Source organism: Amblyraja radiata, chromosome 9 (genome assembly GCF_010909765.2).
Source record: "Amblyraja radiata isolate CabotCenter1 chromosome 9, sAmbRad1.1.pri, whole genome shotgun sequence".
NCBI classification, from domain to species: Eukaryota; Metazoa; Chordata; class Chondrichthyes; order Rajiformes; family Rajidae; genus Amblyraja; species Amblyraja radiata.
The window spans coordinates 48502212-48520032 of record NC_045964.1 but is presented as its reverse complement, the minus strand read 5'-3'; the positions used below and the strand labels follow the sequence as shown (position 1 = coordinate 48520032).

Below are 17821 nucleotides of genomic sequence, written 5' to 3'. Positions count from 1 at the left end.
GAGATCATGCAATCATTTCAGTGATACTTATGGACAAAAGTGGAGCACAAAAAATGAGTCCTGCAAGAATCCATGATCAAAACATCAATGCCTAATCTGTATCCCTTTGCAATGTTATGAAGTTTGCTTTTGGTTTATTGTAAACAGAAAACAAATAGTGATCATATATCACACCTTTCACAGGCAATTTATGTTGGTAAATATAGAACAGACCACTGCACACTAACTGATGTCATTAATTATGCATCCTGCATCAAGAAAATGTCTAGGAAGGAATTGCAGATGCTGGTTTACACCGAAGATAGATTCTGTGGGACAGGCAGCATCTCTGGATAGCATAAGTATGACATGTCCAGGCCAATTTTCCCAATCAACTCAAGAATGATTGTTAGTTCTCAAAAGTATGTAAAATGTTTTTTTTATGTGTAAGTTGTAAGTAAAACAACATACACATGGATCTGTATTTCAATGTACAAAAAGATTACACTTGAATTTGATCGCATTTGAGATCAGTGGCACATGATTCAAATCAATTGGGCGGTCTGGGGGAAGTTAACTATCAAGCATATACAGAGCCCTAGTTTTGTTTGAAACTAAGCTGATGTTACTCAGTCTGAAGAAGGGTTTTGGCCCGAAACGTTGCCTATCTCCTTTGCTCCATAGATGCTGCTGCACCCGTTGAGTTTCTCCAGCATTTTTGTGTACCTTCGATTTTCCAGCATCTGCAGTTCCTTCTTAAACACTGATGTTACTTACTATTGAACTTCAAATGTTGGTGTGACTTTGAACAATATTTTCCGTATAAACTGTTGGACCCAATACCTTGTCCTCTGGACCCCTCTAATCGAGGGTCTCCAGTTTCAAATTAAAATATATTGGTTTCCCTTAATAATGCAATTGTGAACAAAAATGTCATGACAAAGGTTGCCTAATCTAGGACTTTACTTCATATTCAGTCCACTCCTTTAATCGTCCCATTAATGCTCATCTGTTTGTACGATTCTAACCATCCATGTTCCCATTGTAATTGTTTAATTGGGTGACTAGAACATATTTTTTAGTATTTCTTGAGATTCTATATCCTCTGGTATGGGTACAACAGACTAAATGGCTAAATGGCCAGAAGGGGCAGGTAGTGAAATATCTGTTCTTCCTTCCTTCCTGCTCAAATATATCATCCTATGATCACAATAGCAATTGTAGTACCATTATGATCATCTTTCAATCTTCGTGTGTCAAATGTGAATACTGTCTATATTAGCTAGGGGCTAAATTATGCCACATCCAATAAAGCATTTCACCATCTCATTTTAAACCATAATTTGCAAAATATTTCTGAATCACAATGACAATCTCTCAAGTGCATCCTACATAAGAATCCAAGGTGTTATTTTTTTCTATGGGTGAATGTTTTAAATTCTATATGCAATCTTTATTCCAAAATAGCAAGATTATTGTGGCAAAGATACAGGTTTTCTAGATATACTAAAATTGAAAACCTTTGCAATATTCTAATTTAACAGCACACATTGTGAAAAGTGAAAATAATGCTGATAAAGCTAATCCGTTGAATGGTTTCAACGCATAGATTTTCGGTTACTTAGTATTTTGAACAGAAAATGAATCACATATATTTGTCTCAGTTAAACTGAAGTTCAAGGTCACCTGATGACTGGGATTTCATATTGTATCCTGTACAAAAGTACTGGAAACACTCAGCAGATCAGGACACCTTCAAGAGTGAAAGTTAGTGTTAATGCTTCAGGTTGATGGCCATATGACAGTTCTGATACAGAGTCATTGGCTTGAAGCATTAATCCTATTTATTTCTCTCCGCCAAGGCTGTTTGATCTTCAGCAAGTTATTTATTTTCATTTTAGTACATGAGAAATCTGCAATATTTTATGCTTAACCTTGTCAAGCAACTCCTTTCCCCATATTCATGATTAATCTGACAAATCCAGAACCATAAATGAGGATTGAACTTTGCTGTGATATTTCTCAGCTCGTTTATCTGTGGTTTGAAAGTGGGGAATACTTAAACTGATGATGATTTGTGAATGAGGTATGGTTTGGATTGTATAATGTTCTGGGATCTACCCAGATTCAAGAAGTGAATAGAGCAACAGTCAAAGAGTCATAGTGTGTGGAAACAGGCCCTTTGGCCCAACTTGCTCACACATAGAAACATAGAAACATAGAGAATAGGTGCAGGAGTAGGCTATTCGGCCCTTCGAGCCTGCACCACCATTCAATATGATCATGGCTGATCATCCAACTCAGTATCCTGTACCTGCCTTCTCTCCATACCCCCTGATCCCTTTAGCCACAAGGGCCACATCTAACTCCCTCTTATATATAGCCAATTAACTGGCCTCAACTACCTTCTGTTTTTCTGTTTTTCTGTTTTCCTCATCTCGGTCCTAAAAGATTTCCCCCTTATCCTTAAACAGTGACTCCTTGTTCTGGACTTCCCCAACATCGGGAATAATCATCCTGCATCTAGCCTGTCCAACCCCACTTAAAAATGTTGTAAGTTTCTATAAGATCCCCCCTCAATCTTCTAAATTCTAGCGAGTACAAGCCGAGTCTATCCAGTCTTTCTTCATATGAAAGTCCTGACATCCCAGGAATCAGTCTGGTGAACCTTCTCTGTACTCGCTCTATGGCAAGAATGTCTTTCCTCAGATTAGGGGACCAAAACTGTACGCAATACTCCAGGTGTGGTCTGACAAAGACCCTGTACAACTGCAGTAGAACCTCCCTGCTCCAAAACTCAAATCCTTTTGCTATGAATGCTAACATACCATTTGCTTTCTTCACTGCCTGCTGCACCTGCATGCCTACTTTCAATGACTGGTGTACCATGACACCCAGGTCTCGTTGCATCTCCCCTTTTCCTAATCGGCCACCATTCAGATAATAGTCTACATTCCTGTTCTTGCCACCAAAGTGGATAACCTCACATTTATCCACATTATACTGCAAATGCCATGCATTTGCCCACTCACCCAGCCTATCCAAGTCACCTTGCAGCCTCCTAGCATCCTCCTCACAGCCAGCACTGCACCCCAGCTTCGTGTCATCCGCAAACTTGGAGATGTTGCATTCAATTCCCTCGTCAAAATCATTAATATATATTGTAAATAGCTGAGGTCCAACCAACGAACATGCCTGTATTTGGCCCATATCCCTCTAAACCTGTCCTATCCATATACCTGTCCAAATGTTTCTAAAATATTGTGATAGTACCTGCCTCAACTACTTCCTCAGGCAGCTCATTCCATACATCCACCACCCTTGATGTGAAAAAGTTACTCCACATGTTCTTATTATATCTTCCCCCCTCCCACTTTAAACTTATGTCCTCTGGTTCTCGATTCCTCTACTCTGGGCAAGAGACTGTGCGTCTAGCCGATTTATTCCTCTCATGATTTTGTACAGCTCTATAAGATCAGCCCTCATCCTTCTGCATTCCAAGGAATGGAGTCCTAGCCTGCTCAGCCACTCCCTGTAGCTCAGGCACTAGAGTCCTAGCAACATCCTCGTAAATCTTCTCTGCACCCTTTCCAGCTTGACATCATATTTCCTGTAACATGGTGCCCAGAACTGAACATAATAATCATCTCAATTTTGAGACTTGGTTGGTGTAGATGAGACATTAATAGAAATTATAAGGGCAGACATTTGGTGAGGAGAAGCTTCATGGGTCATCCTCTGGGAACAATCAAATTCCACCTTCCCCTTAGTAAAGAAATGGAGAGGAGCAACCTACTGTGATATGACCCTCTATGTTACAGTCTTTCAAGCTTTCAACCCCTTAAGGTTTGAGAGTTGCAATTATTGTATTTTTGTTCTAGTAGGTTTTACCAATTGGACAAGTAGGTCACCTAAATTACCTTGAGATCCATCTGATTGACATGTTAATGAAACATTATGTATTAAAATAGTCCAGGAGCAGCATTAAAACAACAAAATGCACCACAACTAAGTTTTTCCATTATCTCTGCTGTAACAATAACTTCTAAAGTGATTTTATATGAAAGGAGGGGGAATAAAACCACAAAACTTTAAAACAGATAATCAGGACATAGTCATAGAGCATTGAAACAGACCCTTCAGCCCTTCAGCCCAAGTTGTCCATGCCAGCCAAATTGCCCCATCTAAGCTAGTTCAATCTTCATGCATTTAGCCCATATTCTTTTAAATCTTTCCTATTCATGTACCTGTCCAATTGTCTTTTAAATGTTATTGTACCAGACTACGTACTATGGCAGCTTGTTCTGTATACCCACCATCCTCTGAGTGAAAATGTTGCCTCTCGGACTCCTGATTAGATCTTTCGCCTCTCACCTTAAACCTATGTCCTCTGTTTCTTGATTTCTCCACCCTGAGTAAAAGACGATGCATTCACCCTATGATTTCATAGACAATAGACAATAAACAATAGGTGCAGGAGTAGGCCATTCAGTCCTTCGAGCCAGCACCACCATTCAATGTGATCATGGCTGATCATCCCCAATCAGTACCCTGTTCCTGCCTTCTCCCCATATCCCCTGACTCCACTATTGATACACCATGATAAGATCTCAGCCTCTTGCGCTCCAAAGAAGAACTTCCTGGCTTGCCATATCTCTCCCCATAGCTCAGGCCTTTGAGCTCAGGTCATAATACTATTGGGGAAATGCTGGAATCCATTACTGAGGAAATAATAGTAGAGCATTCAGTAAACCGTACCAAATGGATTAAACATGGTTTTATGAATGGAAACATCATCACCTGCAGATTTCCTCCAGCAGCCCACTCCCATGAATTGCACAATCACTTTAAAATAGATCACCATTCCTTCTTTGACGTTATATCAAAGTTCTGGTATTCCCTCTACAACAGCATTTCCCCAGAGGAATTGCAGCAGTTCTTACAACTCACCTCATCTTCTCAGGAATATGTACAGACAGAGAGTAAGTGTTGGCTTAGTTATCAACACCCGCATCCCTTATAAATATATATTGAACATGTAACAGCAGGTGAATAGTATAGTATTTTTTTTATTTGGATTTCTAAAGTTGATTTAATTAAATGCTGCATAAAAGTTATTGCACAAGGTAAGAGCACATAGTATTGGATGTAATGCAATAGCATGAATTTAGAAATTGCTTATATGAAACAAAATAAGGATAAGTGGGTCGTTCTCACATTGGCAAACTTCATTTATTTATAGTCAATATTAATGTTTTGGATGAAGGGACCTTGTGTGTTACAGCCAAGTTTCTGATGGTACAAAGTCTGAAAAGGGATATAGGTCATTTAGGACTGAGATGTTGTGAATCAGCCAGAGAGCTGTGAATCTGTGGAATTCTCTGTCACAGAAGGCAATGGAGGCCAATTCACTGGATGTATTCAAGAGAGAGTTAGATATAGCTCTCTGGGCTAATGGAATCAAGGGATATGGGGAGAAAACAGGAACAGGTTACTGATTCTGGATGATCAGCCATGATCATATTGAATGGCGGTGCTGGCTCAAAGGACCGAATCGCCTACTCCTGCACCTATTTTCTATGCTTCCATGTCTATCTATATTACTAAAAGTCTGATCTTGACCACTTCCTGTTGTTCTGTATATTGATTTTAGATAAAACGCTGCCACTTCCAGCTGTGATTCTTGGCCATCTTACTCAGAGTCCCCCTCCGCTGTGCAGGACAAGAGGATTTTTCCCATAGATTAAAAAAAAAAGAATTATTAGTGTTTAAAAAATGTTGAGATTCTCTCTCCTGAAGGCCACGCCCCTTCCGGAGGACTATAAAACCCGGAAGTGTTGAGTGCCTCAGTCAGTCTCTGCAAGATGGGGGAGCGAGAGGGTCACGTCTCTCAGTCTGAGCTGTGAATAACACTGAACACATGTCTACTAAACTGTGAGTTTGGTTTTACTGACCTTGAGTGCCCTTAATGTGGATTGAAAATGAAAATGTGGTTGGTTTGAAATAAAGCACAGCAAATGGTTGGTGGTGGTTGCTTTGAAATAAAGCACAGCAAATGGTTGGTGATGGTTGCTTTGAAATAAAGCACAGCAAATGGTTGGTGGTGGTTGCTTTGAAATGGCAAATGATTAAAAGTCTAAACTTGACAACTCCCTGTTTGCACTGTGTATTGATTTTAGATAAAACGCTACCACTTACAGCTCTGATTATTGACCATCTTACTCAGTCTCCTTCCGCTCATCAGGTGCAGAGGATTCTTCCCACCAATTAAAAATAAAAGTGTTATTAGTGTTTAAAATTTCTTGAGAATCTCCCTCCTGTCAATCACGCCATGAAGGCCACGCCCCTTCCGGTGGGAGGGGGGAGGGATTATAAAACCCAGAAGTGGGGATCTCGCTCAGCCTCCGCAAGATGGGGGAGGGAGAGGTCACGACTCTGTCTGAGCTGTGAATCAACTGAACACACTGAATGTCTACTGCACTGTGAGTGTGGTGTTTTGTGTGGTTTTATGGTGGTTTTATGGTGGTTTCACCCTGCTTGAAATGGTATGAAACTGCATTTGAATGTGGTGGCCTTGCTCCCTGCTTGAAGTGGTAATGAAACTGCACTTGAATTTGGTTGTCTTGCACGCTGCTTGAAGTGGTATGAAACTGCACTTGCATTTGGTGGCCTTGCACCCTGCTTGAAGTGGTAGGAAACTGCACTTGAATTCGGTGGCCTTGCACCTTGCTTGAAGTGGTTGGAAACTGCACCTGAATTTGATGGCCTTGCACCCTGCTTGAAGTGGTAAGAAACTGCACTTGAATTTGGTGGCCTTGCACCCTGCTTGAAATGGCAGGAAACTGCATTTGAATTTGGTGACCTTGCACCCTGCTTGAAATAGAATTTCAAAGAATAGCCATGTCAATTGCCAGCCCACCAGCGGTGAGTGAGCTGCCAGTACATCAGGCTTGAGTGACTGAGCTGCCACCCCAAGAATCCATTTGGCCCACAATGTCCTTACTAGCCCTCTGGAAACCAGTCCCTTCAGCCCACAACACCTATTCTGGCGCTCCAGAAAGCCGCCCTCCCTCTCCCCCCCCCCCTCCCCCCCACTGGCCACCAATATTGGAATTGGTGGAGAGGTGGAATATTGTGTTGGGGGACCAGCCCTCCCGTGTGAACATGGGACCCAATGGGTCCCACTTAGTCTAGTGTTTCTATATAGATAGGTTGAGTAAGTGAGCAAAGATTTAGTAGATTTAGTGTCAAGTTGGAAATCATAAGATAATTAATTTTATTGAAAGAATAGAAAACCAAATATAGCTGAAATGAAGAATGACTACAGAAATCTGTAGTATGGAAGGGGCTGTGTATATGATACTCAAATATGTAGTTCAGTAAGTTTGTAGGCAAACGGAATAGATAATTGGCAATAGGTGCAGGAGTAGGCCATTCAGCCCTTCGAGTCAGCACCGCCATTCAATGTGATAATGACTGATCATCCCCAATCGGTACCCTGTTCCTGCCTTCTCCCTATATCCCCTGACTTTGCTATCTTCAAGAGCCCTATTTAGCTCTCTCTTGAAAACATCCAGACAACCGGCCTCTACCAACCTCTGAGGCAGAGAATTCCACAGACTCACAATTCTCTGTGTGAAAAAGTGTTTCCTCATCTCCGTTCTAAGTGGCTTACCCATTATTCTTAAACTGTGGCCCTGGTTCTGGACTCCCCCAATATCGGGAACATGTTTCCTGCCTCTAGCGTGTCCAAACCCTTAATAATCTTATATGTTTCAATAAGATATCCTCTCATCCTTCTAAACTCCAGAGTATACAAGCCCAGCCGCTCCAATCTCTCAGCATATGACACTCCCGCCATCCCGGGAATTAACCTTGTGAAGCTACGCTGCACTCCCTCAATAGTAAGAATGTCCTTCCTCAAATTAGGGGACCAAAACTGCACACACTACTCCAGGTGTGGTCTCACTAGGGAATGTTGGCCTATTTGTGAAAATGGATGAAGTATAAAGGAAAGTCTTGCTACAATTATAAACGGCATTGGTCCGCTGCATACAGTTTCACTCTCTTTATTTAAGGAGGAATTGACTCGCATCTGAAAGCGGTTAAAAAAAACTTAATTCATTTAAGTTTTCCAAGGTTGAGCAGGTTGCCTCAGGTGGAAACGTTGAGCAAGTTAGTCCTAAATAGTAAAAATGATAGGGAATTAGTTTAGAGATGCAGTGCGGAAACAGGCCCTGCGGCCCACCGATCAGAGTTTACTCCAATCAGCGATTCTCGAACACTAACACTATCTAACACACTAGGGACAATGTACAGTTAGACCAAGCCAATTAACCTACAAACCTGTACGTCTTTGGAGTGTGGAAGGAAACCGGGGATCCCAAAGAAAACCCACTCAGGTCACGAGGTGAACATATAAACTCCGTACGGTCAAGCCGTGGTCAGGATTGAAACCGGGTCTCTGGCGCTGTAAGGAAGCAACTCTCCCACTGCGCCACTGTGCTGCCCATAAGATAATCATATTAAAATGTATGGTTCTGAGTAAGATTGACAGGATAGATATCGAGAAAATGTATCCGCTTTCAGGGTTAATGGGAGTATCGGGAACAAGGAGACTTTACAATTTTTACAATTCTGAAGGAGAGTCAATGAATATATTCAAGGATAAGGTGGATGGATTTTTGAACTACTGAGAAATAAAAGATTATGGGCCATAGGCAGGAAAATGAGACTGAAGACAAGATCAGGAATAAAATGATATTATTGAATCGTGGCGCAAGCACAAATATCTATGTGGCTTCCAACTGCTTCTTTTCGTTGTTATTATTCCAAAGCCAACAAAGCTGTGCCTCGTAGGAGATCGCAGTCTGATATCAATTAACTCACTGTAGAAACAGTGAAAGATTAATGATTAGGACTCGTTGTTGGGTTTGAGTTAATTTGCAAAATTCCAATCTACCGTGCTTTAACCAATTCAGTGGCGAACCAATGTGGAATAAAAATCTTGCGTAAAATTAAACCTTTTAATTTCTGCTGTATCCGCAGCCCCCTTTCACTTGACAACTGTCCTAAGGACTGAAACTGTTATGTTGTGAGGCAATCGAAACAACGGGGAAATGTTCCATAATCAATTTTAAAATGTTTACGGAATCAATTTTAAAAACAACAATGAAATGTAATATTAATTTTAAAGAAAGGCCTGGAAAGATTTGCAAACTAGTACAGGTACTTAATTGACAGATTAATAAATTATGTTGTCAGTAGTCTGGTCAAGTGGTTGCAGGGAATTTTTCATCTCAAATACTGAATTCATAATACTAACAATTCGGCATTTTTTTAAGTTAATTTGACTATCAAAACAAAAGATGTAATTATATGTTAATCCAATTTGCCATATTATTTATTCTTCTGTAAGCACAACTTCACAGTCTGAACTGCAAATTAAATTTGGTCGACAAAGTGACTTCTGGGTGCAGATGTTTTTCCTACATCGAAGTGGAAAGCTGACAGCTGGAGCAGGTTTGAGGAAACTGCAAATCTGGGCGTAGCAGAGTGTTACAATTTTTAACTAAATTATAGTGGTGGGACCTTCCTTTGAGTCAAAGAAATCTGAAATCTAGATGAGTAACCGATGCTATGAAAGCCATAATAATAGGTTTGCAGTCCATACCCTCACAATTCATTCTCCACAATCAAGAACACATTACAACACATAATTTATCACACAACAATAAGCCACTCTTCAGTCCCATTCTTATGAAATGGACAAGCAGTTTAATATATGGAATCTAGTAGCTAGTTGAACACAGCCTAGAAAAAATAAATAAGCACTGAATTGCCTTATCTATCCTTCCATGTTTACCTGCTACTGTCTACAAATACAATGTTATCTACTTCCCAATGCATAACGAGATGGTCATATCGCAGGTCAAAAAATATACTTTATTGATTGATCACTGTTGTTGGGAAACAAATCTCCTTTGTTAGAAACACAGTTTGGGCTTGTGTTGACAGAGCAGAAGGATCTAGATGTATACGTCCATGGTTCTCCAAAAGTGGCATCACAGATATAAAGGATGGTGAGGATGGCCTTTGGCACATCTGCCTTCATCAATTATGGAATTGAGTATAGAAGTTGGGATATTATGTTACAGTTGTACAAGACGTTGGTGAGACCGCACTTGGAATATTGTGTTCAGTTTTGGTCACCCTACTTTCGGAAAGATGCCCTTAAGCTGGAAAGAATACATAGAAGATTTATGAGGTTGTAATCAAGTCTCAAGGGCCTGTGCTTTAGAGAGAGGTTTGGCAGGCTAGGACAATATTCCTTGTAGCACAGGAGGATGAGGGGTGATCTTATAGAGGTGTATAAGATCATGAAGGGAATATAGAGAGGGTAAATAGACAGAGATTTTTTCCAGGGAAGTGAAATCTAAAATTATAGAGCACAAGTATAAGGTCAGAGGAGAAAAATTTAATAGGAACCTGACGGGCAACTTTATCACACTGAGGGTGGTGAACTTTATTACACTGAGGGTGGTGAATACATGAAATGAGCTGTTGAGGAAGTAGTTGAGGCAGATACAATAACAACATTTGAAAGACATTTGCACAGGAATGTGGATAGAAAAAGTTTGGAGGGATATGGACCAAATGAGGGTAAATAGGACTAGCTTAGAAGGGGCATTTTCATTGACATGGATGATTTGGCCGAAGGGCCTGATTCCATGCTGTTTTAATTTGATATCATAGTGAGGTTAAGGAGGAGAGAAAACATTAAATAAATAAAATCCATCCTTGAGGAAAATTAATCTTCTAACTATATTTAAACAAAGCCCAATTTGACACTGACTCTTAATAGAAACACAAAGAACTTTAATGTTTGCCTTTTATAACTAAAGGAGAAGGAAACAAAATCAGAGCAATAACATATCTCATTTTCACTTACCAGCCCACACAGTAGGAAAATTCCATAAGATTTTCATTGTGCTCTCATTTTTTTATTAAGACAAATCGAAAAGTTTAGATTTGATAATGCCATTCTTTAACTTAAGGCATCTCAAAATGCTTTGCAACCAATGGAATTGTTTCTTAAGTATACACATTACAACAATGTAGGAGATACAAAATGAATTGCTTTTGCAATGCTGTTTGAGAGAACAAACATTGGCCTGGACATCTTTTTATCTTTATAAGATTGCAATGCGCATGGAAGGAATAAATACGAACATTAACAAAGCAGTCATAAACCAAGGGTTATCGATGGGAGGTATGTGGAAGCAGGTTTGGAGGGCAGATAATGAAAATAGCTTCCATCCAGAGGATCCTAATGCTCTGCAACTCTGTGTCTAAAAGCAAGGTAGAGACATAAACCTTCAACACTTCCAACAGGTTTTGGATATGTACTTGAAAATCTGTGACCTGTAGACCTCAATAACTAACAAACATTCCGATAAACTTCCTTCTAAATCTGCTGTGGTACTTCTTTCTGGGTCTCAAGAAGGTGGCTAGTCCATAAATGTTCTGCATTAACTTCTTAACAATCCAACCTAATAAAACAACTGCAAAATAGGGCTTCCCACTTTTCTTATACATATTTGGTGCCATGGTGCACCAGTCAAGTTCCAACCAGAACAAATGCAATGAGCTGAATGGTCTCTGAGTGTATCTTGATGTTCTATTATTCAATGAATCTTGCACATCCAAGCACAAATGGAGACTTGGCTACATGTCTCACCCATTCAGTACTGTACTGAGGTGTCAGCTTAGAATTTTGCACAGGAGTCAATGAGATGGGATTTAAACCAGTTGACCTGTAGGCAATTGTGCCACAACTGGGCCATGGGTGACACTGGTCTAATTTGTATAAAGGTAGCTTGCATGTTATTTTGCACCATGGCACTGTATTTCCATAAGAAAAACGTGAAATCCAACATTGGACTGTTGTGAAGTTAATGTGAAACATTTATGAACAGGCAATCTTCCCGAGACCTAGATCGAAGTACGACAGCAGTTTTGGAGTTAACTAAATGTCCATTGAAAATTGAGTACTAATTAGGACATCAGATCCATCACAGTATTAATAGTGAAACAGTATTCAGATGCCTTGGTCATGGACATAACATTTTATAACATACCTGGGTAAAAAATGGCTCATAGATTTCAACCCCCTTGTCTGATCCTTGGGACAGCATTTCTCTTCCTCGACGCCAACTGTATCGGACGGGTGGATTTGAATTGACTGAACACCTAAGGAACACAGTCCTTTCAAAGTAAAACTGTTCCTTTGCTTCACCTATACTCTGATGTACTGTTAGTACAGGGTCATCCAAATCTGGAAAAAAATAAAATAAAATTGAAGTTTAGTATCAACCATTGTTAGTGAACTATGAATCTTAGTTAACATATGGAAAGTTCTACCATTGGTTTCAAAGGTTGAGGATTCTACTACTGAAATATGGTCATTGTGTGTGCAATTAATTTTAATCTTCTATTTAGTTCCAACCCATTCCTATATAACATGATGTTACTTGAATCCTGCACCCATAATAGAATATCTGAGATGCAGCAATGGCAGACTTAGTACTCCATTGTTTTTCTGAGCAGATTTGCCATTTTGTTTCCTACTAGAGAGTCACTGACAAAATCCCAAATTGCGATAGTACAAAGAAGCACAAAACTGGAGAGTTATATCCCCCAAATATTGGTATGTTAAGATCAGGAGAGAGAACAAATATGAAGTATTTATCATACTGAGTCCACCTCAACTTAAACCCCTCCCAGATTTAGTAAAATATAGTTGCCCAACAAATTCCCAGGAGATGGGATGATCATTCATTTATTTTGATGATATAGTGTGGATTATATTCTCTCAATTATTATTTTATTTCTGGCCATTGGATATAAAGGTTTCAAATGGTTCAAAAGTCTTTTATTTTCACATGTACCAATTAAGCTACAATGATATGCAAATTACCATACTGTAGTGCGTGGGTCTCAAAAGGAAGCACGAAGTCCAGTGTTTTGAGAGGCACCTTTAATTATGTTCCTCCCGGTTGTAGGGAGGTCCAAACGAGAGAAAGATGGCACCCAAACCCCTGCCTTTAAACCCTCTGGTTAAGGACCGCCTCCGGACTGAACCACTCCCGTGCCGAGGGGTTCGACAGTATGATGGCACGACCCTTGGGAGCTGCCACAGGACACCCCCCCCCCCCCAGAACCAGAGGCACGAAACGCACCGGCGGGTGCACGACCCGGCCGGCCCGCGTGCGGACGTCAGCCGTTCGTGGGGCTGGCGGAGGGACAGGTCGAGGGAATGGTCGAGGGACCGGCGGGAGGACAGGTGGAGTGACAGGCGGAGGGAGCCGTGAAGGGGGGGCGCCTTCGAAGCCGAGGTTGGGCAACCAGCACCGGCTGGTCAATGTCCAGGTGTGCCAGCTTCAAACGGTCAATCGACATTGCCTCCGGCCGGCCCCCCATGTCCAGGACAAAAGTTGACTGCCCATGTTCCAGCACCCGGAACGGGCCCTCGTACGGCCTCTGGAGTGGCGTCCGGTGGGCATCACGGCGCAGGAAGACGTATGGGCAGTCCCTGAGGGCTGATGGCACATGTGGGCGAAATGTCCCATGGCGGGACGTCGGGACGGGTGCGAGCCTGCCAACTCGCTCGCGAAGGCGCTTTAGGGTGGATGAGGGCGTTCCCTGCTGCCCCGGCGCCGACGGCACGAACTCCCCGGGCACCGTGAGTGGCGACCCGTAAACGAGCTCCGCCGATGATGAGGCCAAGTCCTCTTTGGGAGCAGTCCGGATGCCCAGCATGACCCACGGCAACTCGTCCATCCAGTCCGGGCCGGAGAGTCGTGCCTTCAGTGCTGCCTTTAGCTGCCGGTGGAACCTCTCCACCAGACCGTTAGCTTGCGGGTGGTAAGCCATGGTGTGGTGTAGCCGCACCCCCAGCAAGCGAGCCATGGCTGACCACAGCTCAGAGGTGAACTGTGGCCCCTGGTCTGAGGAGATGTGCGCCGGCACCCCGAAGCGAGCAATCCAGTGCGTGGACAACGCACGAGCACACGTAGCTGTTGAAGTATCGGCCAGCGGAATGGCCTCCGGCCACCGCGTGAAGCGGTCCACTATTGTAAGAAGGTGGGTGATGCCCCGGGATGGCGGGAGAGGCCCTACAATGTCTACGTGGAGATGGTCGAATCGCCGGTGAGGTAGACCAAACTCCTGGAGAGGCGCACGGACATGGCGCTGGATTTTTGCCGTCTGGCACGGAATGCAGGTGCGAGCCCAATGGCCAACCTGCTTGCGCAGACCGTGCCACATGAAACGAGCAGCCACTAGTGCCGTTGTCGCCCGGATTGATGGGTGAGCCAGTCCGTGGATCACCTCGAACACCCTCCAACGCCAGGTGGCAGGGACGATGGGGCGCGGCTGACCGGACGACACATCGCACAGGATTGTCACTCCCCCAGGACCGAGAGGGACATCCTCAAGGCGGAGGCCTGAGATGGCAGTCCGGTAGGCGGGCACTTCATCGTCCATGAGCTGTGCCTCTGCCAGAGCAGAATAGTAAATTCCGGGCGCCACCTCGAACACGGCGTTGATAGCGGGGCGGGACAATGCGTCGGCCACCCGGTTCTCTTTCCCCTCGATGTAGCGGATAGATGTTGTATACTCTGAAATGTAGGCCAATTGCCGCTGCTGTCGTGCGGACCAGGGGTCGGAAACCTTCGCCAGGGCGAAAGTGAGCGGCTTGTGGTCCGTATAGGCGGTGAACGTGCGGCCCTCCAGGAAGTAGCGCAAGTGGCGCACTGCCATGTACAGAGCCAGGAGCTCGCGATCGAACGCGCTGTATTTCGTCTGCGCGCGGTTGAGGTGCCGGCTGAAGAAGGCCAGGGGCCGCCAACCTCCGCCCATCAGTTGCTCCAGCACAGCGCCCACCACCGACTCCGAGGCGTCCACCGTGAGAGCAGTCGGGGCATCTTCCCGTGGGTGCACCAGTAGTACGGCCCGAGCCAGGGTCTCCTTCACGCCGCCAAATGCAGCCACTGCCTCGTGGGTCCATTCAACGGCTTTGTTCTGCCCACCCGCCAGGAGTTGATACAGAGGCCGCATGATGTGGGCCGTGGATGGAACGAAACGGTGGTAAAACGCCACCATACCGACAAACTCCTGCAGGCCGCGCACCGTGCGTGGGCGGGGAAACTGACGGATGGCGTCGACCCTGTCAGGCAGGGGAACCGCGCCTTGCGCAGTCACGCGGTGGCCGAGGAAGTCAATCTCGGTCACCCCAAAACGGCACATTTTGAGGTTGATGGCCAAACCATGTTCGCTGAGCTGCTGACAGAGCTGCCGAAGGTGGGCGCAGTGCTCCTGCTGCGAGCGGCTGGCCACCAGGATGTCGTCCAGGTACACAAATACGAAATCGAGGTCGCGACAAACCCTGTCCATCAGGCGTTGAAAAGTCTGCGCGGCGTTCTTGAGGCCGAACGGCATCCGCGTGAACTCATACAGTCCGAATGGCGTGATGATAGCCGTCTTGGGTACATCATCCGGGTGGACCGGGATCTGGTTATAACCCCGTACCAGATCCACTTTTGACAATATTGTGGCCCCAGCCAAATGGGCGGTGAAGTCCTGGATGTGGGGTATGGGGTATCGATCCGCGGTTGTTGCGGCGTTCAGCCGCCGGTAATCCCCGCAAGGTCGCCAGCCCCCGTTTGCCTTAGGGACCATGTGGAGTGGGGATGCCCATGGGCTGCTTGAAGGGCGGACGATCCCCAAGGCCTCCATCGTGCGGAATTCCAGCCGTGCTAGACATAGTTTATCTGGCGGCAGTCGGCGCGCTCGTGCGTGGAGAAGTGGGCCGGAAGTTTGGATAAAATGTACCACTCTGTGACTGGGGGTAGATGACCGAAACTGTGGGGTCAGGATGTCCGGGAACGTGGCCAAGATCCGCGCGAAGCGGGAGTCCACGGACGACAGGGGCCGTCCCACCGGCTGATCCAAACGCAGCATGATCGGCTCCAACGTAGCGGCATTGACCAAGCGCTGACGCCTGACGTCCACCATGAGGGAATGCGCCCGGAGGAAGTCGGCCCCGAGCAATGGCTGGGAGACATCAGCAATGGTAAACCGCCATGAGAAATGGCAGGAGCCGAAAATGATCGGGACCATGCGCACTCCATTAGTGCGGATGGGGCTGCCATTCGCCACGGTGAGGACGGGCCCCCGCTTACCGGAACGAATGTCGGCCAGCGAAGGGGGCACGACGCTGAGCTCCGCTCCAGTATCAACGAGGAAGCGGGTCCCGGAGCGCCGATCCCAGGCGAAGAGGCGGTGAATTTGGCCGGCCGCCGCAGGGACTATTGGCAGCCGGCCCAGGCGTTTCCCGGGAACGTGCAGGGTTGGCGGCATTGTCGTGCTGCCCCACCGGAGGTAATCGGGAGCTGCCGGGGTGACGTCATCGGCGCGCCTGCCGACGGCCAGCGCGTTGACGTCATCAGGGCGCGTCGGCCTCAGTGCGACCCCGTCTCTGCTGACGGCCAGCGCGCTGACGTCATCAGGGCGCGCCATCCACAACGCGTTGGCGCGCCTCCTGAGGGCCCTGAGGTCGGCAAACGAGGCGTCTGTGAGCTGCAGACGAATGTAGGCCGGCAGCAGATGCAGGTATGTATATTCAAATAGCAGGCACGGCGTGTGTCCATCCAGTAGAGCCACCATCTCCTTTAGGAGGCTAGATGGCCGTCGGTCGCCTAGGCCCTCCATATGCAGGATCCTAGCAGCACGCTCCATCCTGCTTAGGCCATAAATCTGGAGCAGGAGCTCCTTGAGGCCGAGATATTTATCAGTGTCCGGGGGGGCTGCGAGGAAGTCCGTGACCTCTTCAACCGTGTCCTGGTCGAGGGCCCCCACCAGGTAATAGAAGCGGGTGGCATCGACCGTGATGCCCCACAGGTTTAACTGGGCCTCCGCCTGCTGGAACCAGATGAGCGGCCGGGTGGTCCAGAAGTTGGGCAGTTTCACCGAGACCGCGTCCAGAGACAGGGCCGGGCTGGCCTGTTAGGAGGTAGGGCTTTCTCTTCTCTCCATCATGACGCCAATGGAGCGTCGGGGGTCACCAATGTAGTGCGTGGGTCTCAAAAGGAAGCACGAAGTCCAGTGTTTTGAGAGGCACCTTTAATTATGTTCCTCCCGGTTGTAGGGAGGTCCAAAAGAGAGAAAGATGGCACCCAAACCCCTGCCTTTAAACCCTCTGGTTAAGGACCGCCTCCGGACTGAACCACTCCCGTGCCGAGGGGTTCGACAGTATGATGGCACGACCCTTGGGAGCCGCCACAATACAATCATACAAAGAAAAAGCAACAAGACACACAACTACATAAAAGTTAACATAATCCACCACAGCGGATTCCCCACATTCCTCACTGTGATGGAAGGCAAAAAAGTACAATCTTCTTCCACTTTATTCTCCCGTGGTCGGGGCAGTTGAACCATTCATCGGGGCGATCAAAGCACACACAGCCGGCGGTCGAAGCTTCCGCATCGGGATGATAAAAACCCCCGCGTCGGGGCGGTCGAAACTCCCGCGGCTTGGAGTTACTGAAGTCGGTCTCTGACAAGAGATCGCGGGCTCCGTGATGTTAAAGCCCACAAATACCCATGGTTGGAGCTCCGAGGTCAATCCTTGGCAAAGGGATCACGGGCCCCACGATGTTAAAGTCCCGTAGGCACCGGCGATGGAGCTCTCGAAATCGGTCTCCTGCAATGGCTGCCAATTCCTTGATGTTAGGCCGCAGTGCGGATGGAGATATGATACGGGAAAAAATCGCATCTC

General features: G+C 45.6%; 1 protein-coding gene across 2 annotated transcripts in view; it reads right to left on the bottom strand.

Annotated features, from left to right (window-relative positions):
- mdga2 (MAM domain containing glycosylphosphatidylinositol anchor 2) overlaps positions 1-17821 on the bottom strand; it is a 1081316-nt gene that overhangs the window by 765142 nt on the left and 298353 nt on the right. For both annotated transcript variants that reach the window (XM_033027338.1, XM_033027337.1), the window contains exon 4: positions 12120-12316. In XM_033027338.1, coding sequence (XP_032883229.1) covers positions 12120-12316 — 197 coding nt within the window. The remainder of the gene's footprint in view (positions 1-12119; positions 12317-17821) is intronic.